Source organism: Seriola lalandi, unplaced genomic scaffold (genome assembly GCF_002814215.2).
Source record: "Seriola lalandi dorsalis isolate HSWRI2012SDOR001 ecotype SW California unplaced genomic scaffold, Sedor1 jcf7180002054125, whole genome shotgun sequence".
NCBI lineage: Eukaryota > Metazoa > Chordata > Actinopteri > Carangiformes > Carangidae > Seriola > Seriola lalandi.
This window is the reverse complement of record NW_019524678.1, coordinates 15,255-41,792: the sequence shown is the minus strand read 5'-3', so window position 1 is coordinate 41,792 and position 26,538 is coordinate 15,255. Positions and strand designations below refer to the sequence as shown.

Here is a 26,538-nt window from a genome sequence, read left to right as displayed (position 1 = left end):
GGTGGTGGGGGGTGGGGGTGGTGGTGGTGTATAAAAAGCTAGAGAGAAAAAGATTTTTAAAAAAAAGAGACAGATAAAGTGACAGCAAGGGAGGGAGCGGGAGAAAGAGGTAAAGAGGGAGTTGCATTGAGTTCCCCAGGCATAAAAAGCCACTGAACTCTTCCTGACCTCTGACATAATAAGCATATCATTTTTTGGGCTGCCCTGCTTTCCATTGAGTGTTATACTGATACCCTTTGATTTTTATCCTTGCACGCTGACACAACCGTTAGCTATCCAGTGTGATCCACATTTTGATTCAGAGATGAAAGCCACCGAGGCACTTTGAAATGCACAGCCCTACCCTGTGCCCAGTGGACCCTGAGTTAATAATGACAGTGGGCACTGCACACCCTCCAAACACCACCCCCCGCCCCCCGCTGCGGTGACACAGGCACAACGAGCTTGACCCTGGCTGGGTGTGAATAATTGGCATGCAGGGGGTTGTGGGAGGTGTTGCATCTGTCATGATGCTTCTGCAGTTGTCTTATTTATCTTTGTCCTAGGAGAATATCTTGCATGCAGTGCTTTGCTACAGTGAGATGACGCACAAGCAGAATTTCAACACTATACATGGAAAACTTGGAGTATTTTAAGGCTTTTTTTTTTTTTTTTTTTTTTTTTGAGAATCTAGATTTTGTCATTATCTGTTTTTGAAAACACAATAGGGGCATCTTTTGTATATTCAAGTGTAGAAATACTTGGATTTTGTTGCACCATCTCTTAGTTGACACTTAATATTTTGGATACTGAAATGTCTTGTCCTAAGTTTTGCCTCTTTGTGAACATCTAGATTTAATCTGCATGTCCCTTGCTTTCCAGCTCGGCATGAGCAGACAGAGGCAGGCCTTTTGTGTGTGACCTCTGGTCCATACATCCCCACTGCAGCCATCAGTATCACTGTCCAATGTCTAGCACACTGTCAGCTATTGTTGGGTTCTCAACCTGCCCCACGTAGCCCTTTGGTTCTTTTTTTCTCCGGGAGAAAACAGCAGCCAATTGTCAGAGGGGGAGCAGGCCAGCGTGACAGAGGTGGAAAGCTAATGAAGTTATTTGACGGCAGCCCTGGCCACGGAGCGAGAGGTGAGGCGGAGTGGACAAGCGCCTGGCAGCGAGACGGATGAGGCGCGAGAGAGAAGCGTGGCAAAGGGGAGAGAAACAGGGAAGAGAGCGGCTATGGAGGTAGTGTTGGTGGCAGGTGTCAGAGGGGTGTGATAACATGGAGACAAACTGATAGCATCGTCAACCCTGAGCTAGAAGCAGCCTTACAGTATCATGCACAGGGAGCTGACATTGGCCTGGGTACGTATTCACACAGCCAGGAAGCTCACAGAAGAGAAGCCCAGTCACCCAGAGATGCCCATCTCGTCCTCAGATGTGTGTTCACTTCACAAGATGATCTGCCAGAGACTGAATGCTCATGATGCTGTTGTGATTGTGAAACTCTGACAGACAAAAGGCAAAAGTGTAAGCTGAGCATTGTAGGCCGCTTTGGCTTTTTGTTATTGAGCCATCAGCTTGAAGAAATAAAAAAACTTGCCCATTGGATTAGGCTACTAAATAATTCATTGGGCTCTGTAACATAGATTCTGAGTGGAAATACACTCTATTTATAGCGACAATCCAAAAGGTCACTGGAGTGGTGTGACTTTGTGTGTGAGTGCACGGCCTGGGGTTGTTTTTGTTCTCATGAGGCCACAGAGGAGAAGAATTTGAGAATCTAAGTTTGTGTTGAGTCTGTATTTGTCAGTGGCTCATGTGCATCCCAGCATTTGCGTATGGTTTGAATGCAGCATGAGCACTGTTGTACGTGGCAACACAAAGTAAGGAGTTTTCCTAAGATATGGATAAGTATGTGTCTGTGCAGGTAAAGGCAATAGTGTATCTTTATGTGTGTTTGTAAGACAGTGACCAAGTGTGCTGTCCCTGTCTGATCCGACATGGCCCAACACGCTTCTAATTAGAGGACGTCCTTCCAGGTGCTGACCAGGTTATACTTAGCCTGCCCGCTGACATCTGACGGTGTGACATTTCCAGCTGGTGCTGCGTGCGACCCTGCGCCACTGCCCCTGAACTTGAAGGTCACCGTCCCCCTCCACCCCCCCCACCCACCACTCAACCTCTTCCTTTTCCCCCTCTTGAACTACAGCCCCGGCCTGCCATGGTGTGGCACTGTGGCATCGTGGCACTGCATGGGTGGTCAAAACACCAGCACCTGTTCCCTTTTCCTGCCCTGTATCCCCTGTCCCTGAGCCCTCTATCCCTCCGGCATAGATCATCATTAATCAGAGAGGCCGGAGCCGGCACAGATTGATGATGCGAGCAGGGGGCGGCAGGCCTGTGGCGGTTAGAGATGTTAGGTGAGACGGTAGGGTGAGGAGTGGAGCAGATCTCTGCTGGGGCCAGAGGAGACTGGACAGCAGTCTGCCAAGAGTGATAGCCTCTCTTATATCCTTTCCCTGTGTGTGTGTGTGTGTGTGTGTGTGTGTGTGTGTGTGTGTGTGTGTGTGTGTGTGTGTGTGTTGTGAGAGAGACAGATAGTGTACATGCTGGGGTGTACAGTGTGTTTGAAGTGTCAAGGGTTGAGTCAGGAGATGTGTGTGTTGGTGTCACACTTGCCACAGTCAAATTATGTTAGCTTTGAGATTGAAAAAAAAATTTAAACTTAAAATTATTATTTTGAATTTTTTTTACTTTAAACAAATAAAGATGAGCTAGTAATATCCACACAGTTCTTCTGAAGTTGAAGGCACCTGTGGTGTCAGCAAGTGAATTATTTTATTTCAGATTGGATGACAAGTACTTTTACAGTGACATGATATTAGAAATGTATTCTGCTTTAAGGAGAAATGACTCTGAGGTGCAGGTATTTTTACAATTAACACAGATAATTACAGAAATACTGAATGCAACCTCTGCCACAGTTAGTTATCAGTATCATATGTGATTGCCTTCCTGTGAAATTTCGCAATGGCAATATGGTTCTGCTTCCTGAGTCACATGTGAAAACAGTCACAGATATTGTTGCATCCACATCGGCTAATTAATTCTTACTTTACAAACAAAAACAAGGCAGCATTGCAGAGTCTAACATGTACTCCCTACAAGTTTTATGTTTGCTCAAATAAACCCTGCTTCCCCACTTCCTCCTTCAGCAGGAGATCATCATCAATAGGTCTGAATATCAAAAAACTTTACATTCTTTCACACACACATGCAAACGCACACACACACACACACACACACACACACACACACACACACACACACACACACACACACGTCTTAAATATATAAACACACAGTGTCTCTCAGTGTTCTATAGCCATTTGAAATTTCAGTACTGTAAGCTACAGCTTGTGTAAACCTTCGTTTTAGCACAGAGTGTAGTGGAACGTGCTGGGAGACACAAAGAGACGTGCTTGCCCCGCTGTTCTTTTCTTGGCGGCTATCGGAAGTTGCTCCATGTCTAATTATTAATTATTCATCTAAGGCGGATTAGATGTGGCCCAGTTTCTCTTGAAGATGACTGTAGTGCAGAGGGATCCATGTGACAGTTCACTCCCTAACCTAGGCTACACACTGCAGAGATGGCAGATAAGGCTTCAGTTGATTGCAATCGCGTTCCACACAAGTACAGGAATTATTTCATGTCCTTATGTCTGAAGAGGATTTAGACGATGTCATAGGCAAGACGGAATTAGAAAGACCAGACTTAATGTGGAATGGTGCTACGAACAAAGTGCACACGAATGAATGGGATGGGGGGAAAATAGTAGTATGAAGGACAAAGGAAGAAGGAGAGGACTTGGGAATATTGTTACAGATGCCCTAAAGACTTAGAGAGAAGGGCGGCCATAAGGTTGCACCCTCCTTGTTGGCCCACAGCATGCAACTGTGGCAACTGTTGCAGCGATAAGACTATGAAAATGGATCATGTTCCGTTTAATTTGAATTTTCATGTATCATATGTTACGTGTGTGTGTGTGTGTGTGTGTGTGTGTGTGTGTGTGTGTGTGTGTGTGTGTGTGTGTGTGTGTGTATACACACAGTCCTCTTCACTCATATGAAGCTTGAAAGTGAAATTTCCTCATGGCATATTAGATTGAACCTCAGGTGTTATTGTTTTGTTGTATTCAGTTAGTACCATAATAAATCTGTTATTTATTGTTATTATCATTAGTTGTAGGACCTCTCATATACAGAATAATATTTGTGACTTTTGTAAACAATGCAGAGCCTCCACATGGCCTCTTGTTATTGCTGAGTTAAACTTATGATACACCTTTCAGATCAACATGCACCTTCATTTCTTCTCATTCTTTCTGTCTTCTCTGTCTTCTATGCTGCAGCGGCCAACCAGAGGGAGACGCTCAAGTCTCCATTCCACTTGAAGGAAGAGCCCAAAGTAGAGGAAGCGCTGAGCCCCAGACCATCCTCCCAGTCCCAGAGCCAGGTCCAGTCAAGCTTCCCTGTGACTTTCTGCCAGGACGGACCAAAAGGGGCTGCAGGGGCCGCAGAGCGCCCGGGGCCACTGAAACCAAGGGAAGGAAGTCCCATGGCTAAGAACAGCCTGCTGAGCCAGGATATCAACATGAAGGTGGCCTCTGAGTTGCTGATTAAGCTTTCAGGTACGCTGTGTACTTAGCTGTGGATTTATGTGATGTGTTTGCGATAAGGGGGGAAATGCAAATGAGCTTTGTAGTTCTCAGGTTGACCTATGCAACAGTCCACACAATTCTGTAGTTCTAATAAATCTAAGCAGAACAATAATTTCAAGTGGTCTTGAAATTGTGTATGTATGAGATGCGTACAGTATATTTAATGACTTTGTGTAAAACTGTATGCAAACATTTCAATATGTCAAAAAAAAAAAAAGAAGCATAACAACATGCATGCCCTTTGTTATTGATAACTGTGGTGTTGGTCGGCTGGTTGGAGGTTCAGATCAGCCAGTACCAGCTCAGGAGGTTAGCTGTAGGCCAAAGGTTATGTCACTGACGGTCATAATAGGGTTCTATTGTTTTCTACCATGGCACACCTAATCAAGCTCAAATTGGGGGCTTCTCAGAGGTGAGCAAAGTGTACCTTTGGGGGGAAAAGCAAATATGGTGGAATAGACTTTGTTTTTCTGAAGCCTCTGCTCTAGATGGTGGCTGCAAAGACTACGGTATGTATCTTCTTTGATGATATTCGGGTCGCTTGTCTCGACCCTTTTATTTTCTTTCTGCCCTTCTCTGCATCAGGTTATTCCAACTTTTGTGGAGCAAAGGGCCTTTTTACTTTTTGAAGTCGTTAAAGTTCCTCTACAAAACAAGACAGACAACTGGCAGATAAAGTATAGTATCTGCTTACGTTATTGAACTTAAAACTCGTCCCTGACTTGCCCTTTGTTCCATGACCATGTGTGGACCTGTGTGGGCCGCTCTGACATCAACCAGTGCAGCATGATTTAGCCCTCTACAGCTTGCGGTTTGAACTCAGCAAGAATGTCGGTAACAAGTCCGCAGACAGGGATTCCTGCTTGGTTCTTAATTTTGTAGCACATTACGCATGCTGTACTTGGCGGTATTTAAAAGGTAACTGTTGCTTTTCAATTTCTTTTCTAACAGTTTGTGTCACTGCTAAATAAAGTTTAAGGCCACTGCTTATTTTAGCCTACATCAGAAATCTCTATTGAATGCTAGGTCTAGTTCAAGTGTGTTATGGACAGGTGTTTGTCCACTGTGGGCTGCTGGAGTGTATCTCTCAGGCTATCAAAAATGAAATTTGTTGAAGTACGTATCAGTATGCAGCAACAGAGCTGGCTTTTCTAGCTATGTTACATGCACAGAAATGTTCAATTATCCGCAATGCATGCATGCTGTACACATTATTCTGAATTAACAAATACTTTTCAAATTTTAGTTCATCCAAAACTTAGCTGACCTCATGGACTACTTTTATTTTGGGGGAAAAAAATGCACACTGATATCAACATTGCAATGACTAGTGCCCTGGAACTATGCAGCCATAAAATGTACAATGTTACACACTTGTGCAAATATGCATCCACTGTATTAAAAACCACAAAGCACAAATAGCAGTCTGATGGTGGCGCAGTGGGGCGTTACTCTATCAGTGGCTCTTCATCCAGTGCCAGTGTGTGCGTGCTTTACAGACACCTCACACACCGGTTGCCATTGTTCTCTCCGGGTCGACTGGTGTTCAGAGTGACTCATGCTGGCTGGGAGCTCAGTGGTACTACACGTGTGCTGCTCCACTGCCTGCCCCCAGGTCACGTTTCCCTGTGTGTGTGCATGTGCTTTTGTGTGTGTGCATTTGAGGAAGACAAAACTGACATGATTACTTCTTTAAAACAACACAAAAAAAACAAATACAAGACGCCGGCCTTTGTGTGTAGAATAGAGAAATTGAGAGAATGATGTGGGTAGTATATAATTCTTCCACCGTACTGCCTCCACCTATGTTCTTTGTTTCATCACTGTTATCCCTCTGTCTCCTACCTTTTTTTGCCGTTTCAATCCTTGCACTGACATTATCCTGCCAGTTTATTTGGTCCTCAAGCAGCATGGCCAGCATTTATCCCCTCCCATCACTTACACTAGCTCTGCAAGGTTGACCTAGGTTAGGGAAAGATGCTGCAGCGTTCATCCGTCCGCTGGCTCCCTCTGCCCCCTCACACAGTCCTTGGAGCGCAGTGCCGTCCATTGCCATGGCAACAGCGGGGGCGGTAGATGGAGAGGGCTGTCTAGAGTGACAGCCTTGACAAGAGTCTGGACCCTCAAATGACCCTGGGGGGAAGGGAAGGAGAAAAAGATGGTGAGGTGGAAAGAAGGGAGCCAGGGAAAGGTCAATGCCGTTACAGTCACGTGTGATTACAGCCATGAGGTTCAAGGGCATCTACACTGTAACCTCTCTCTGTCCCCTGGTAAGGGTCAGCGCCAGAATACAATAACCAGTACAGATACTTTAATAGGGAAATCAGATTGGGGAGTGCAGGCTAAGCATTTTCTTTGTTAAAACATCACTCGTAGTCTGTTAAAAACTGCTTATTTCCTCATTCTTGCTTGTCAGTACAGCAAATGGACACAACCTAATTAAATTCTGCTGCTCTTCCCTCCTCGACCATGGCATTGGACAGTCAGAGCAAGTGGGGTTGTCATCATTACTGCCCATTGTGCTGTAACATGAGTTGCATCATCCCTTTAACTAGGTCACTTCTTCTTCTCTTCTTCCCCCTCTCTCTTCTCTTCCTTATCAAACATTGGTTGGTCGTGTTGAGTCGCCTTGCTAACGCTACCTCCCCCACATCTGTTTAAAACCAGGCTGCTGGTGTCTGGGGGCTAATTATGCCAGGCTAAATAGTCCCTGGCGCCAGCGGCTAACGTGTCCTAGCAGATGGGCACTGGTGTTGCAGGGCAAGGGGAACATGGCGTCACAGGAAGGGAGAGGGGAGGGGAGGTGCAGGGCCCTAGGTGGTGCCCTGGCAGACTGGCATCGTGTGGGTAACAGCCGCGCCACCCACTCACCATCCAGCCACCCTCACTATAGGTGTGAAATCACACTTTGTACTCACTGTAACTCATTCCTCATTCCTTAGGAACAGGCCTTCCATCTCTGAGGACATTTTTACAGGCCCTCTCCCCTCCACAGTGCTTGTTACCTAGCTAATAAAAGTTGCATTAAACTATTTTGACCACTAAGGAGCAAAAAGACCTCGAAACAGCAACAATCTTTAGCTTATGAGGTTCTTTTTGTTGATATTACAGAAAGCAACCTACCTACACAGAAAAAGAGCAACATGGACTTCCCTTTGGAGCAGGGTTACCATTCAAATATAGGTTTAATATTAACTGGTGGTTCGGTTCACCAACTCTAGTGATATTTGAATATTTGAAACCCATGTTTTTTGTTTTTTTTTTATGATTTCAGATGATTATAGGCCAATGACAGTATTGGTCTGAAGTGTGTATATTGTCATTGTCAACTAGATAAACTGACACTTACACACTTCGCATGATGTGCCAGAGAGAGTTGTGAGATTATATTTTTTTTATCCCTTAAAAGAAAACTTCTGACTTACCACTTTTAAATTCAACTCGAACATTCATTGTTGTAATTCTGCTGTACCACTCCGTATTGCTCAAAATGCATTCATTAAAATGCAACAGATGAAGTAGTGGAACATACAGCTACAGTATGCAGCAGCTGGGTTTTTGTGGATTTTTTTTTTGCAGCAGCAGCAGCAGCAGCGGCGGCCTGGTTGGCTGTGCATGATTTCCTGAAGCTAACCACAGTGAATCATAGTTCATAATGGCTCTGGGTTTACTAGCTACAGGTAGATTATACAGTGTACACCGCCTGCTGCCTTCAGGTCACAGTAAGGATTTAGTCAAGGATTTTCTAAAGTTAGAAAGCAGTTTAGGATGAGTGATGCAGACAGCCTTATTGACGTTGCCATTCTTGCTTAAATTACATTATGTTTTATTTTAATGCTTCTACTTGTTGTAGAATGTGTTTATTTTCCTCACTCAGTATTTATACTGTGTGTAATTGCTGCATATTTCCACCACACATTTCCATTGCAATGATGGTGCATTGAAAACAAAATTTCCAAACAGCCAATTATCACTAAAACACCAGCACCTTGCCATACACCAGCCTGAGCTTACACCCCTCCTGCCTTTGCGCCATTAACGGTAATGCACAGTTGAAGGTTAAGAAAATTGGTCCTGTTGTACTGTACAATAACTGTTATGTGACAAAGATAATGATTTAATCTCTATTAAAATGACAAGTATCTGTGTAGTTTGAGAAATGTGGGAAGTGTACCATCAATCAGGTTTAGGAATGAACCAAACTTTAAGCAAACTGCAACAATAATGATGACAATAATAAATATAGCTTTTCCCCTTTTAGTTAGTAACTGTATGTAATGCTCATAATTTATCTTTACCCTCATATAAACGTATTCACTATTTACTCAGTATGGATTATCACAGCATACTGTCCAGGCAGTTCATCATTCTTATTCACAACACTGGCATTACTGTACAGTCTTACTTTATGTTAAGCTCAACACTGCTCTGACAGTGTCCTCACCATGCCCCCTCAGTGTGGCCGCTCGCTGACCTCTCTTACTCCCACCCTCCCTACCTCCATATTCTGTCTCAGTGGCTCCTCATCACTGCCTATAGTTCTGTTTACAGAAATGGAGAGCCGAGTCCTTTTGCACCTTACTATATATGTTTTTTTCCTGGGTGCCCTGTGTAAATGAGAGACATGATTGACAGAATTACTGAGACAATCACTTGCCGTCTTTTGTCTTGACCTTATATGATAAAATTTTGGTAGCCTTGGATCTGCTCTGGCTTGTGCCAAATGTTTTTGTTTAGGGCTGCTTTATAAGGGCCATATCTGGCTCCTTATGGGCTGTTTATCAAGCGCACTGCTCTAGAGTCAGATGTAGCTGCAGTTTGCAACTGTTGGAAGGCTGAACTACTGAGAACTAACTGGTCGAGGATCAATTGTAGCAGCAGCTGTCTGTGAAGTCTGCAGGCAAGGCTGCTGTGGCTCCCACATGACATGCAGTCTCCACACTGCAGCCTTTGAAGCGCCTGAACTCTTCACCCCTGTCTGAGCAGGTCGACTAGAGAGCAGGAGAATAGAGAGATTGAGAGAGAGGGATGGGGGCAGGGATAGAGAGATGTGGAATAACAGAGCTGGGAGAAGGGTAGACTAGGATAACAGGAGGGGGAGAGGTGGAGAGGTTGTCATTTAGGCTCTAGCCATTCCTCATCCTTCTGTCCTCCCCCAGCTCTTCTCTCTCATCCCACTTTCTTCTTTCCTCTCTTACCCTCGGGTCTTCTTTTTCTGGCACTGTTTGACAATTTTTTTCTTCTCTTTACCCTTCCTCTTTGCCTCACCCTCCGTCTTTCTCCCTCACTGCCTGTCTGTCCAAGTTTTTGTTCCTATGCTGTCGATGCATCAAAGCGGTGCAATAAATTGACTTTGCATGCATTAAGTCACTACTGGTATGTGTTTTTTTTTTGTATAGTGTACTGTAGTTATAAATCTATGCTGGGTCTGTACCTACATACTGTATATTCTCAGCAAAACGGGCTGTCATGTCCACACAGATTCAAGTAGACACCTGAGGTCAAAGTTGATCACTAAAAACAGAACATTACACGAACCCCAGTCACTTTCATTCTGACTCAAAACTTGAGTAGTGCTGCGTCAGAGGGAACAAGGTATGTATAGTGCATTTGGAGCAACTTGCCATACAGCACATATACACGAATACTGTAAAAGAGTGAAACTTGCCATAACATACCTTATGGAGCTCAAAGAAGCTTCCATGTTCACTTGGTTAAGGGTCACGCTTGGTCAAAGGCTTTAACCTACTTAATCCAGACAGATCTAACGCTTTGTCATTATTGCTGATGCCCATACTGTGTGTGTAAGCCCAGATATGAAGCTTAAGCAATAAAGTGAAAGTTCACCACTTATTTAACAAACATACAACAGCCAGTAGAACAAAGCTGCGTGCAAGTGTACTTAATTGTTACACCTGCTCTTAAATTAACAAAAGCTTAAGCAATTCATTGTTGAAACCTTTGGGAAAATAAGGAAAGCTCATAGGAATTTGGATTTAAATAGAACAAGACGTGTCAAAGGAATCTAGTATTTTTGTGTGGCCCTGCGCCCTCTTGAAATATGTATGTTAAAACTGAAAATGATGTTGGATAGATGAGTAATACTTCTGCTAGTTAAAGTGGACTAGGTTGCTCCTTGTCTAAACTCTGCTGAGGACTTTGTGCATTTTGTTGCAAGATTAATATTCTACTAAATCTAGGCCACATTGTTAAAAAATTAATAAACTACATTATATTGTATTTAATGAAATAATACTCAAAATGCCAGTGTTTGTCTGTGGTATTTAATATTTCCCAAATATTATCACAGAAATGTGTGCTCCCATGTGCACTACTCCTGTCCGTTTGTAAAGAATCACAATATAAACCACCAAATACCCGTATTAATTTTTGAGTGGTACAACTGTAATATAAATTCTCACACACACACACACACACACACACACACACCAAACAACAAAACTTAATAGCCTGCAGTTTAACCTCTTCTATTTGTCATAAATCTTGAAAATACTTTTATGTTGTATTTATATTTGTTGAGTTTTACTGGCATACTTTGACGGAATATTAAAAGGAATTGGAACAACACTGACACTAAAGAGAAGCTATGATATTTATTGGGAAAGGGCACAGGCACTCTTGTACACACACAGACACACATTCCTCCAGACCTGATTCTCTGGCCTAATGGCAGCTGGTGCATCGTAGAGGAGGCTTCTGGACCAGAGGAAATGACACACGCACTCTCATACAACAAACACACACACACACACACACACACACACACACACACACACACACATACACAAGCTGGATTCAGACAGACTGAGGGCTGCTTTTTATGGCTTCAGAACATTAGGTCATGACCTCGACCAAAAAGCCATAGCTATTATCGGTGTGGGAGTGAGGCCATATTTTCATTTTTTATTTTGTGACAGGTAGACTTGGCCCGCTGTGATGCGATGCTTTCAATATGGTGTCACTGTGTTTGCGATTTAAATTTTTTCTCTCTGTGTCATGTGATCTCTCCGTAAAGGTTCTCTGGGACGTGAGCATGTTTATCCCAGCACTGCGTGCGTGTGTTTTTGCGTGTGACTGTGTGTTTTTGCAGCTCAGCAGTCCACTCAGCCTCTGTCGATAGGGTGGTGATCCAGTGATAGAAGCTCGCGTGTCCCTTGGTTGACCCTTACAGCGCAGTGCCCCCTACCCCTCCGCCCTCCTCTCTCGCTCTCCTCTCCTCCTCTGCTCTGCCCCTCCATCAGCCTCCCCTAGGTTACTCTTGGCCAACTCTGGCCACCTGATTAAGGGATTAGTGGGGCTGATGGTTGTCAGTGTCCCCCACATGCTGGCTACTACCAATAAACCAGACACCTGGACCTAGGGGAGGAGGCTTGGGGGAGTTTACACTTTAATGCATCCACATAAACAGTATAGTACACTCGTACTTGTTCAGCTTGAAGTAGATACCCTTGCATGTTCACACGTGTGCACAGTGTACTGTAAGTTCAGTCTTGGTGTTTCACACTGGTCTCCTTCAGCAGAGGAGTGGAGAATGTGAGGGGAGGGGTGGCAGGGTTAGTGCAGGGTTACTGTCTCATATCCCCCCCCCCCCCTGTTCCTCCAGCTCCTCTAACCTCCCCCTGCCCCTCCTACTGCTCCTGATGCCCTGCCAAATTCATATATCCCATAATCGTGCTGAGTCGCCATGTCAGCAGCACTGTATCAACTGTGCTGCTTTGTCTTGCTCCTGCTTGTCACCACACTGAGACACTACCTCCTGCCATCACTCCAGTCAAAGATCAGCTACCTTGGATATACAGATGCTAAAGGATGTCCCAACCAAGGGGTTTTTTTTCTCCTCCAATCTCATTTTTTTTCTACATTACCCAGCTTCACAGTGTGCACTTACTGTAGCCTAAAGTAGCGCTACTTTTAATCTTCTAAATTTAGTTATTAGAGACCATTAGAGAAGCAATATCTGACAGCTCAGTAGCTCCACATTAAGAAAATAAAGCCTGCATCACAGTTTCCTTTTAATACTTTCCAGTGTTTTTCATGGTGGCCTGTAGTCTTTTGTTTAATATCCGTAGAGAGAGGAGAGTCAGTGTTTGATTCTGCAGATCAGCTCGGGACATTCCTAACAGATGCCATCTCCCTCTCAGCTATTTTTAGCCTGCTCACTTGGCCTCACCTTTTGAACTTGTATGAGAAGTGAGTCAACGGCTGTTTTCAACCCTTTCAGACCATTGTTTATGTGCTGGAAAAAAAAAAAAAAAAAACTATCTGGAATCGAACACTGTTACATCAAACACCTTCTTACCATAAACATAGATTGAAGTGTGCTCAGTTAACAGTTAAAGTGTTTTCGTTAGCATCTGTCTTGTTTGCGTCAGTGAACTACACGAGCTGCTGGAGCCTTCCCCAAGCAACAGTGTGACCTCCCGGTGCCCTCTTGCCCTAATAATTACACAGCTAGATGCTAACTGGCTCAGCTCAGCTTTAGAGGCAACACTCATTTTGGATTTCCCTATTTTAGATTTAATTCCATTCATACAACATCTTCCATACAACATGTGCACTGGATGCTTAATTCATTTATGTCCATTTGTATGATAATTTTTTGTTTTTTTGCTTAGATTATTCAACCAGACCAATAGAATATATTAATTATCTGAATACATCAATTGAAGGAACAAGATAATTTATCGTCTAAGTCAATCTTTTTCATGTCCGTCCTCCCTGAAAGAGAAAACCCTCTGTTGTTTTTTCCTCATCCAGATCAAGGATCAAAGGATAGAGCGTGTTGTATGCTTTACAGATTTTAAAGCCCTCTGAGATAAATGTGTGATTTGTGAATTTGAGCTATAGGAATAAAATTGACTTGACTTGTACAGGATTAGCACATCTGGCAGGCAATTTGACAGGAAAACACATCAAATTAAGCCTGTGTTTGTGACGCAGGTACAACGCAGTCATCTGTGTCCAAACCATCCTCGGTCAGGGTTACATGGGATGCCGAGATGAGCTCAGCCATAGGTTTACACGCTAAAGATTCTTATTATTCAGAATATGACATTAACATGCTTCCAGTCTTCCAGTAACAAATGGATTACATTTATATTTTGTTTTGGGATTATCCTTTGATGTATATATATTGAGTGACCAGAAAAACGGAAACCTACTGTAGTTACACCGTCAAACAATTCAACACAGTACTATACACAGTGTGACCTTTTTGTTAATTCTTAAATTCTTAAATTATACCATTTTTTGTTCCTCTGTACAGATGAAAGTAAAGTGTAATGTAAAACTGGAAAGCGCACAGTAGAAAAACGGTTCAGTATAATACAGTCAAGTACAACAGCAATATAAAGAACCGTCCACACGAACTGAAGTGGTAGTAGTAGTCAACAAAAACTGAATGTTTTTAGTAAGGTATTTATCACAGCACTGATGCATTGCAATATAGCTACAAGTTCCTGTTTCTGGGTAATCATTGTACGTACGACTCACAGGAACCTCTATTCTAACTCTAGATCTCTACTTTGATACTGTGTATTGGTTGAATCTCTTTGAGTCTAATCAGTGATTGTCCTCTTGTTCAAACATCCTCCACAGAGAACAACAAAGATGCCCAGTACCAGAAGGTGAAAGTAAAGGCAGAGCCCATGGAGGTGGACCCACCCCCTGCAGAACTCACCCCACCTGCCTCTCACCTGCTGGCCTTCAGCACTTTAGGGGCAAGTGAGAAGAGTGAGCCAATGAGTAACCTCCCCGAGACGTTGGCCCGCCCCCAGAAAGATCTCTTCTCCCAGGACATATCGGTCAAAATGGCCTCGGAACTACTGTTCAAATTGTCAGGTATGTCTCTACTAGACACATATCAGTGTCAGGCACACACTGTTCTCTGAGCAACAGTAGGTACACAACACACACATTCATGCACAGCAACATGTCATCTTTTTCCCTGCAGCATCGCGTTGTAAACCTTGGACAGTTTGGGATTTTCGACTATAAAACCTACATGTTTCCATTTCCATCCTCTGGAGGCTCTGTAGTAAAGCCAAGGATATATGACATGTAATGACATCCTGCTTTTTACCTGTACGGCCATGAAAGTGACATTGAAGCAGCAGACAGCTGTTTGTATTGCTAGATTAAGACATAGCTTTGAGGTGTTTCCATCGGCCCCCAGAGAAAATGCGCAGATATGTGTGTGTAGGAATGAGTGTGTGAGGGGTCAGACTTGCAGTCCTGGGCTGTGACCCCAGCTCCACCCAGCCTCTGATTGCTTCGCTTAAATGCCATATAGAGAAACAAGCTCGTGTAAAATCTCTTTTTTTTCTATTCTTGCTCTCGCACATATTCACAAATTCACACATTGACAGTCTTTCTTTCCCACACACTCTTACACACTCACACAAGGCCCCTTGGGGAGTGGTGTCTGCACAAATGCCCCCGTCTTCCCTCCTCCCTCTCCTCCTTTCTCTCATTCTCTCTCCCTCTCTCTCTCTCTCTCTCCCTTGACTCGTTTTCAGACATGCCGGCTCAAGCACACTTGGCTGCACACGCTCTCCCCCTGCACTTCCCCTCCCTCCTCCCTTTACATTTCTCCCGTGCGGCATCTCCATGGCAACGTGGAAAGAGACCTCTGTCCTTGGCGAGCAGTGTGACGGAGTGGGGTGTTTAGGGTGGAGGGGGGGAGTGGAGTGGGGTGGTGGGTTGTAACAGGGGGGCACAGGATAAGAAGGGTAGAGAGGGCAGCGGGGATACACAGTATGCCCACCCAGGGAGGCCAGGGCATCGCTAGCCTGGCAACAGCGACAACTGCCCGCTTAGAACTGGGTTTGAATGTGAGGGGGACTGGAACGGAGTGGGCTGCTGTCACACAATGAGCAATCAATATGAATTACCCAGAGCAGTAGGACCTCAGAGACACATCAGTAGCAAGGTCGCTCTGAACACTGAGATGGTTGCAGCTTTGAAATTCACTTCATTACATCGCCTTGAAACTCACACATGGCTCCATTCTCAGGCATTTTGTATAGTGCTCTTTACGGCTGAATACTGAAATCCAATGGTCTGTACTAACATTAGTTGGCCAGGTAGTGGTAGTAGTTGATTTTACAGTTCTCACTTTACTTACCACTTAAAAACCTCTTAAAATCTTTTTTTTTGTATTTTTGTTAAAGACTCAACCACTCTGTGAGCAACCAGAAATTGCTAGCATGTAAAAGCATGCTGTTTTTGATGCGAGTTGGCTTTACTAGGGATCTCTGGCATACAGGGGTGTGGTTGTGACCTTAAAACTGGTGTGATCTCAGGTGCCAGAAGGACAGGTGTGAACACTGCCCATAGTGTAAAGCTGCGAGAACCTCTAAGACATCAAGTCTTTTTGTAAAACACAAGCAATCACTGACGCTTTTGACTCCATATGCTCATGTTTTTCTATTAATGTGTATGTGCTGGATCTACTGCAGCATTTTCTTTTCCTTACCTGAATGAAACATTTCCACTAATGCTGGGAGAAATTATTACATTTTTATCAAATGTTATTAGGATTTTTAAGATCGATCACATTGTATGTTCACGTTGCTGTAATTAATCTTAACAGCACGTTGCAATGTCTGGAAAAAAGAAAAGTGGGGAAAAGCAGCAATAATGAGCCCAGCCAGTTACAATCAGGTGCTGATGAGTAAGAATAACTCCAAAAGCAGGAGGCCAGGCCGAAGTTAGTTTAATCATCACAAATATATATCTTGAAATATTTGAACACATTTTATTGTGATACATAGCTTAAACAAGCTTTTCATGTGCGTTCAAAAACTTTGTAAGTAGTATTTTACACTGACTGCTGGTCTACTGGGTACACCTGTACAATATAATCCTCCCCAGTAAAATATGCAATAAATCCCTTTTCAATCTTAAAATCTTCAATTTTTGTTGACATTTTATCACATATGTTAATACAAGTCTGCAGCAGTTTGAGAGACCAGAGTCAGTGTAAGAGTGATGGTCTTGTTGTATTGGATTCCATAATATTGAAAGGTGTTGGTAATTTGTTTCCCCACTTACATACAAGAGCATGACTGTACGAACACACACACAAACACACACATGCCATCTGGGGAGTCTAATGCAGGTCTGGTTCTGGCCAGCTATGCACATTGTTTTTTCTGTTTTTTTTTTTAAAATGTTCATAAAATGTTGTTGGGCTAACTTTCAGCCCACAGGTCGGCAGACCCACTGTAGAGACTCCCACTACTCCAGATGGCCAGTGCACCCCTGCTGGCATGGCAAACCTGTGTGTTACCAGCCAAATTTAACTTAAAGGGATTCAGCAACCAGGCACATACATAGTCTTAGTATTTGTGTCAGACAATGGCCTATATGCAGGGAAGTTTTAGGAGACTTATCAACTGACACTGAACTTAAATTGGCAGCTACTCACGTCTAGATGTCTGTTGTCAACAGCAGACTTTGGGCTTATTATAAATTGAGCATGAACATTTATTCTTGAACTTGGAAATAGTAGTTTGACAGAAGAAATCTTAACTTTTTCTGACACCCCCAACCACATCTTACTGTCTTTGGCAGCGAACAAAGGCTTCTCCTTGTCATGGAGATGGTTGAGTTGTCATCATTCAACTTCAGTCATGCAATAATAGATCATCTTTGGGGTTGTTTGAATAGATAATACAATGGATAAATAGTTTTGTGTTGTCTTTTTTTTTTTCAGAAAAAGTCAGCAAAGCCAACAACCACAAGGACAGTAATATGGTGGGAATAAACAGGTGAGTCACAGAGTGTGTAGCTGTGAAATGTCTTTCTTCTCAATTTTACATAATACTTTTTTTGTATTAATTGTCACATTCATGATCGATAACTAAACTATGCTTTTCAAGTAAACCTGAAATCAGGCACTACATCAGTTTGATGTAGTGGCTATGTAAGTGTAGGTATTATTTATCATGTCTCTGTCTTTCAGTCCATTCCTGGACGAGTGCTTCAGACAATCACCCTTTAACTCGCGCTCTAAGAGCTCTTCCCCCGCAGAGGCCAGCTCCTCTACCAGGGCAGCATTCCACGGTAAGACACATGCAATATACACACACACACACACACACACATACACACAGAGACACACACACACACACACACACACACATACACACAGAGACACACACACACACATACACACAGACACACACAGAGACACAGAGACACACACACTAGGGAAACATGATCGGAGTAGTAGCAGAGGTAAAGTTGCAGACAGGCAAGAGATGGATGGGCATTGTTTTACTCTTGTGTTTTAGAACTGCAACAGTTAGTTGATAAATCTATTAGCTGGTCTACAGAAACTATTTTGTTAATTGATTGCGTGTTATGGTAATTTTTCAATTCCAGCTTCTTAGATGTGAATATCTGCTGTTTTTCTTCCACATACAGCATCGTGCAAAAGTTTTAGGCACTAAAAGTAAAATGATGATGCTTTCAAAATTGAAGCCATGAATGGTACTTTCTTCATACAAAGCACAGTAAATAGAAAAAGCCAAAATCAAATCAATATTTGGTGTGACCAACCTTTGCTTTTAAAACAGCACCACTTCTCTTCAGTACTCTTCGCACAGTTTTTCAAGGTACTTGGCAGGTAGGTTGTTGTAATTCATCTTGGAGAACTTGCCACAGTTCTTCTGTCTCGGTGTCTTCTGTCTCCTCATGTAATCCCAGTCTGACTCCATGATGTTGAGATCAGGGCTCTGTGGGAGCCAGACCATCTGTTTCAGGACTCCCTTGTTCTTCTTGTCTCTGATGATAGTTCTTTATGACTCTGGCTGTACGTTTGGGGTTGTTGTCATTCTGCAAAATAAATTCGGTTCGATCAGAACTGAAACATCTAAAGTTTGCATTGCACATTACTGTATATGACAACACATTGAATATCGTTTAACAAAAACGTGTGTTACATAAGTCAATAAGTGCATTAAGAAAAGAAACGCAGGACAATATAAAAGGATTTAAGAGTAAAATCAGTGACTGAAAGATTAATTGAGAAAATAGATTAACCAATAATGAAATTAGCTGACAATTAGTAGAAGCCGCAGTGTATTTGTTTCTGTTGTATCACCATTCCAAAGAAAAAGAGACAAAAGTCATCTGCAGCTGACCAAGACCAGGAAGTAATTAACTGCTAACAGTGGGTGCCGCTGCATCATTCATACCAAAGTATCTTCAAAGGTATCTGTTGTCTGTTAATCTCACTGTAGCTCGGAGGAATAATTGATTATGCAGAGGTGCTCATTATACACATACACACGTGTGCATGCATTTACAGACACCCCCGCTGTTCACACACAAAACACATACTTTCACACGCTCACACAGAAGCTTTGTAGCCTGGTGAACATCTCAGCATTTAACTACAAATAAAGACGCCGTTGTACCTGAGTACATAGTCATAACCAACCACCTCCTATTTTACATGGTCTCACCCCTCTCTCTGGTAAACCCCCTCTTCTCCTTTCATATTTAGAGCTCCATCCAGCTTTTCTGCACTCTCACGCATTTCCCCAACCTGAAGGCCTCTGCCCAGGGCATCCCCCTGCCTCCCTCTCCTCCCCTCTTCCCTGCCATCCCAGAACTTCCTCCATGTTCCTTTGGCAGTGAGAGATCCAGAGGTTAATTAGCTTGTGCCAGCTTTGCCTGTCCCTCTGCCAGTTAATGAAAATCTGATTGGCTTCTGGGTGTCAAGAGTGTCCTGAAAGTTAATTCGCCCAGCCCATTTCCCCTTTCCCTTGTGTGTTTAAGCTTCAGATCCAGCCTCTGCTGCTTTCTCTTTTCCTGTTGTACTGTTTTACTCTTTTCTCCCCTTCATATGTGTCCATCCACACCTGCTCTTTTTCTTCAGTGTGTCTCTGTCGTCTTTTTCACCCTTTTTAATCACCTCAATGTTCCAAATATTCGTAAGCATTTCTAGTTGCAGCAGACCTTCAATTGAAATGATTTTCAGTGTAAAGGTGCACATCACTTCATCCCACATAACCAGCTACCCCAGCCTTCAAACTTTTTGGACCTAGCATCATGAGGTTTAGCTACATTTATTTTGGAATTCACATATCAGTAGATATGATTGACTGGGTGTAAAACGACCTGTTAGTAATGAGTGACAAATGACTTCTGTATATAATTGTCTACACTGTTAGATTACTGCAGAAATTTTAATGTACAGTATGTATCTACCTATATTTATAGAACCTGTCCAGTCTGGGGTGTAGCATAATCCTTCATTTCTTGTTTGTGTCCCTTTCTCTCTAGATCTAATAGCCCTAATTAAACCATTAACCACTTCCAAGCCCACACCACACCCTAATTGGCCTAATAATAAGTGTGTTTGCTGGGTCATGGCCTCAAGTCCCTGCCGCTCAGCTTCTCTTCACCTTGTATGACCAGGCCATCCCCTAGTCTCACTTATGTGAGTCAGGACCAGTTAATGCTTTTATGTGCTAAGCTTTACCTACAAGCCCCATAAGAAGGTCTTGGATTCTCAGAATAAGCCGTGTAGTGACAACAAGTTTAGAGATAAACAGTGTGAATAGCCGTCATGGTCAGATATCAAGACTGCCGTCATGGTGAGAGGCAGATTCAAGGTGATGCACAGGATCAGGGAGTTCATGACCTGCAGGTCGACTGATTACTTACTTAGTTTAAAGGCAAGTGCTGCTTTACACTGCTCAACTTGCATGCCTTTACCATCACACACATGCCCTCACTCACCCTTGTTACAGTGGTGGATCACCGACCTACAGCTGACAGGACTCACATGAGGAAGGAAACAGGACAGTTAAAACTGCAACTAACATTTATTTCCAGTGTTGATTAATCTGATGATTTATTTTTAATTGTTTAGTTGCATTGTACATAAAACATTAAAAAATAGTAGGGAAAAAAAGAATAGGTCACTATTTTGACGCCAAGGAGACATCATGTTTTGTCCTACCTGAACATAAACCAAATGACCAATGAATGTCTGATTTTTGCTTGAAAATCAATTTAAATGATTAATTAATCAAAATATTTTAGTTTGTCAACTGATTAACTGACTTTTCGTTTCAGCCTCAGGTGAAACTGATGTGCACCAGCAGATTTCTGCGTCCATTTCTTGTGTTTTGGAAACTAAATTCTTTAGAAAGAACATTCTGAAATTATTGTGTAATCATTACAAATTCAAATGTAGTTTGAGCTTGGTGCATCTCCTGAAAGTTGAGTTCTTAAAAATATATTATTTCAGATCTACAAGTTATGATAGCTGGGTTATTCCCCTCAGAACAAATTTAGTATTTCTTAGACAACTATCTGGTTTTGTGTTTGATTAATTATAGCTCTGCTGTGGTACATACCTTACCTAAATTACAAAATAAGATACCTATTGGTCGTCCACATGCATCGTGCCCTTATTCTTCTCTCCCTCTTTCACAGCATAAATAAAAGGTACTTTATGTATTTTATTATATAGTAGCCAAAAGATTTAAATTCAAAATTCAAATTCAAATAATCATAATTTGTGCTTGAATCACAGTGAATGAGGCTGGTTTTGCTTTGACAGTTCCGAAAATATCTGTGAGGGATGGTGTGACACAAATAAAAGGAAATTAAGTTACACAACATAAATTCTGGTTTGCATGCAGAGGGCAAAGATAGGATCAAATATGTGAAGTAGATACAGAAAAAAGTGCTCAAGGGTTTGTGAGTCAGAGCAACAACAGCAAAATGTCCTTTCACAACACCTTCTTAAACGTTTGCCATAAAACCTGTCCTAAAATACCAGAAAACATCCTTTGCTTTTCCTCATTGTGGTATTCAAATCCCAACTAATACCTCGTCAATCGGCTACACTGTATTTTATAGGGCAACTTTAAAAAAGAAAAGCCCTTTCAATGGTAAAATGTGATTGCATGAAGCTACCATAAGTTGTTGTTGAATATAAACTGTAGATTACATTGCTTTTTTTCATCTTGTCTCTTTTGTAAAGTCAGAACTGTCAAACTTATGTGATCCATCTGCAAACAACCAAAACAGCAGCAGTTTTTCCAACACTTTTATGAAGATTAAAAATAAAACTCAGACTTACAGTCTTTTTACTGTGTTTTTTTATGCCTTGCATATACAGAAGTTTTGGCTAAGGTCAGTCTGTGTAGCATATTCTCGCAACAGTTTAGATAACAAGTAAAAATCTTCCCTTAACAAGTTGTGCAGCACAATGAAAATAGTATTACATATTTTTTCCTTGTGAATTACTCTATGATCTATTCATATCTTGAGGTTTAATTTAAAGCAGCAACGTCTATTCTTCAGAGTCTCTCACAGCGTCCGAAAACATTCACACTCAGTCTTTTTATTTCTTAGACTATGGGGCAGCAAAGGATAGGAGGCTTTAGAGCGAGGGACTAGTGCTTGTTGTTGACATTAAAGGCCAATTTATCGTTTTTACGAGTCTGTGTGAAGGACATTCATGTGCAACCCAAAATTTGTGATCGTGCAGACTGTACGCATAGCATGTGTTCCAACTACTCATGCTCCAGATAACAAAATGGATTTACCTACCAATACCTTTAAATTCTCTAACACATACAAAGTATAAAAACAACACTTTGTTGGGGGGTATGTTGAATTATTCCTTTATTCGTTTAAGGAGATATGAATGGAGAAGACAAGACATGTCCTGTATTGTGTTGTTGAAGCTGTTTTACTGGTGATAAATCTCATTAAAGATGGATGAAATGGGTGAATCCTTGTGGCCTAGTGTTTAAGACGCATACGTGTGATCACAACTTTCCCCAGTTTGGTTCTGACCTTTATTGCATTTACGCGCCTCCTCCGTCCCCTTAAATAAAATAAATAAGACCAAATTTACATGTTAATTCAGAGAAAATGTCCATCAGGACATGAGCACATACCTAAGCAGTGTGTTACGGTTTCAACATCAATACATATTGAATTTAAGTTACTTTGTTTGATTTATGGGAGCTTGACTTCACAGCCTTTGGTTTATCTGCAGATGCTTTTGTGGATGACTGTATCAGCAGTAAATGATGAGTATGGTTTCCTGTGCCTGTGTGTGTGTGCCTGTGTGTGTGTGTGTGTGTGTGTGTGTGTGTGTGTGTGTGTGTGTGTGTGTGTTTTCCAGACTCAGAAAAGGATGATGGGGAGCCAGGAAACGGGATTGCCCAGTGGAGACTAAATGAACAGCTCTTCCCCTGTCCAGTCTGTGGCAAGGTGTTTGGTAGACAGCAGACTCTTTCTAGACATCTGTCACTACACACAGGTAAATAAACACACACATACACAACCATATTGTTAGTGTATGTGCACTCCACCGGTGCACACTGGCTTCTACATTTGCATTTCTTTGTTAGTGTATAGATGTTAGCGGTTGTGTTTGTGCACATGTGCATGTGTTTTTGCTGCTCACAGTAAGTAAATAAGGTTGACTAGACTAGATTACCCTCCTTTAAAGAGATTACTACCATGATTAGTCTCACTGGGAAAACTGCCCGTCTAATTACCCAGCTAGAAGGATGCCTCACGGAGTATCTACAAACACACACGCACACACACACACCAGTAATTCTGATGCAGCTCCGATTGGTTGCCTTTTTCACTTTCTCTCTCACATTCACAGACATTGGAGACTTGCTCAGGATGAAGCTGTACACTCTTCACTCTCCTGATTACACTGCATTTTTGTTAAACTTGCCCGTTCTTTGCTCCAAATTGATCCATTCTACCCCATCGCTGTCTTCCATAATCCCTCTCTCAGAAAAAAAATTAATGAATACAGTTTTATTTAAAGCAAATTAACGATGCATTAGAAATTAATACAACCTACTTGGGATAGCGGACCAAATCACTCACTGCACAAATGGAGACTCATGTATGAAATGCCCCCACACAATTGGACATGGTCTCGCGTTTTGCATGCACACACTACACAACACACACACACATACACACACCATCTGAGAGTGTTGGCTGTGAACAGCTTGGCCACACCACAGAGAGCAGAAGCAGGGGCATATGTCAGTGTGATGGTCTTTTTGGTTTCCCCGGCGACATAAAGGTTGCCTGGCTCCATGTCCTTGGGGCAAATGGTGTGTGTGTGTGTGCGTGCGTGTGTGTGTGTGTGTGTGTGTGTGTGTGTGTGTGTGTGTTTGAGGGGGGAGCTAGAGGGAGATGATGTGTTGTTATGTTGATTTGTTTTGGGATAAAAGCGAAGATTGGGTTTTTGCATTTGATTTTTTTTTATTTTTTTTTATGTTTTATTGCACAAAAATGAGGTGAAATTATGTTCATACACGTCTCAAATTATTACCATCTTATGACATCCAGATGGTACCCGGAAAAGTTGATTTTATCAGACATTTCTTCCTCTACTCGGGATCAGAGTTACAGCTGGGTCAGGTGAAGGTGAGGTGGGGTTAGGCATTAAGTAATTAGGTTTAAGCTTTCTCTAAAGGCTCAGTGGCTGAGCACAACTTAATGAAATATCATCGGAGGTAATTTACAGTAACCCAAGGTCTTATGTCTGTGTGTATTGTGTTGCAGAAGAGAGGAAGTACAAGTGTCACCTGTGTCCTTACGCAGCCAAGTGCAGGGCTAACCTCAATCAGCACCTGACCATCCACTCTGTCAAGCTGGTCAACACGGACGCTGAGCAGATCGTCAGCGCTATTACAGCCGACTCTGCTGAGCGCAAGAACTGCCCTTACTACTACAGGTAGTAATAACAGACCAAAACACCACACCAGCCTCTGTTTAGGGTGTATCAAGCCAGGATCACAGATCAGAACTGAACCTGATCACAGCCTTTTTGATGCTGCTTAACGTCCAATTGAATATTGATAAATATTTTTATTTAATTTCCCCAGAACTGCTGTGTTTTATTAGTCAGTTTTCTATTTTCTGTTTTTGTGAGTCAGTTATTTGGCCTTAAAGGAGTAGTTGGATATTTTGGGAAATGTGCTTATTTGTGTTCTTGCCTAGAGTTGGATGTGAAAGTCAATATCACACTCATTAGCTTTTCTTTAAATTTAAAGCCACAGTAAGGAGATAATTAGCTTAGCTTAGCATAATGATTGAAAGTGAGGGAAACAGTTAGCCTGGCTCAGTCCAAATATATATATATAAAAAAAATCTGCCTCCCAGCACCTTTAAAGGTCACAAAAATAACTTCTCCTCACAGTGATGACAAGACGCATTATTTAGTTTTAGATGTGTTGGTGGATGAATTTTGAATTTGAGACTGACCCAGCCTAGCTGTTTCTCCCTGCCTCCAGTTTTTTATGCTAAACCAAGCTAACAGTCTTCTGGCTGTAGCTTCATATTTACTGTACAGGCATTAGAGTGGTATTGATCTTCTCATCTAACTCTTGGCAAGAAAGCGAATAACTGTATTTCCCAAAAGTGTCATGCTATTACTTTAATACTTATATGTGTAAGAGTTAATTCTCGCCATTTCCCCATTGCAGAACTAAAGGGCTTTTTTAGTAATCTTTATCAGAGTAAAATAAATGTATCCACTTTATACCATATAACAATTAATGCAAACATAATGTGACACTAAAGCTGAGTGCCCCCCCCCCCTCTCGTTCTCACCATCCTTCTTCCTTTTCCACTCTGTTCTCTGTCCAGCTGCCATGTGTGTGGTTTCCAGACAGAGCTGAACGCCCAGTTTGTCAGCCACATGTCGCTCCATGTGGACAAGGAGCAGTGGATGTTCTCCCTCTGCTGCAGTGTCTGTGACTACGTCTGCATGGAAGAGAATGACATGAAGAACCACATTAGTACCGGACATGCAGGTACAGATTCTTCCATATTGATTGGCGGCTCACTGATTCTGAGTGACAGCATCAATGATCGATCAATCCTCTCTGATATGCGTCGGTGGAATGTAGGGTTGAAATGAACATTATCAATTATTCTGCATATCATTTTTTCAGGTAATCAATTTTTGTCTATAAAATGTCAGAAAAGTGCTTGGGACAATTTCTTAAAGCCCAAGGTGACATCTTCCGTTTGTAAGTTGTTTTTTTTCCGACCAGCATTTCACAACCTAACATATGCTGTTTATTCTATGCTGAGGCTTTTTTTACTTTAAAATCTCTTAATTGATTAATTAATTATCAAAAGCTGCTGCTTGCTGATTTAGACTTTCCTGTCAGTTGACTGATCGATTAATCAACTGCTAAATTTCAGCTCTGGTGTAATGTTCTTGCTTCCTGCTGTTCTTGCAGACAAACATGTACTGCTGGATAGTAGCAAAAGTACATGATTCAACCCCTAGAAAAATGATTTATTGTGAGTTATTTTCAAAATTACTCTCACATGTTAGAGTGGGTGGTAGCTTACACATTGTGGCTCTTGTTCACAGCTCAGAATAGAAATACAGTGCAGTATTTGTACAGTGACACTTTTTCTATTGTTTTGGCTCTGTACTCAAACTCACAGGGTTTAAATTTAAACAATGGCTGAGGTTAAAGAGCTGACTTTCAGCTTTAAGGGTTTTAAGTTTCACAACAGCTTTTATACCTATTCGGCTCAACTTTCGAACAGCACAGTAGGACGAAAACCTGTTGTTTATCCATTTAGAACTGCAGCTATTGATTATTTTCATCACCTACTGAATGTATTCTATATTAACTGATTAATCATTTTGGTCTATAAAATGAAAGAAAATAGTGAAAAATGCCCATCACACCAGCTTTGTTATTTATGCTTATAAATTGTATGCTCTGCTTGTTTTTTCTAACCAACAGACAAAAACCTAAAGATATTCAGT

General features: G+C 42.1%; 1 protein-coding gene across 1 annotated transcript in view; it reads left to right on the top strand.

Annotated features, from left to right (window-relative positions):
- The window catches only part of znf827 (zinc finger protein 827), a 64,786-nt gene that overhangs the window by 27,885 nt on the left and 10,363 nt on the right, over positions 1 to 26,538 (top strand). The window contains exons 5-11 of the mRNA XM_023403322.2: positions 4,392 to 4,670; positions 14,319 to 14,561; positions 17,440 to 17,494; positions 17,689 to 17,789; positions 22,888 to 23,025; positions 24,306 to 24,477; positions 25,392 to 25,558. Of these exons, the coding sequence (XP_023259090.1) occupies positions 4,392 to 4,670; positions 14,319 to 14,561; positions 17,440 to 17,494; positions 17,689 to 17,789; positions 22,888 to 23,025; positions 24,306 to 24,477; positions 25,392 to 25,558 (1,155 nt within the window). The remainder of the gene's footprint in view (positions 1 to 4,391; positions 4,671 to 14,318; positions 14,562 to 17,439; positions 17,495 to 17,688; positions 17,790 to 22,887; positions 23,026 to 24,305; positions 24,478 to 25,391; positions 25,559 to 26,538) is intronic.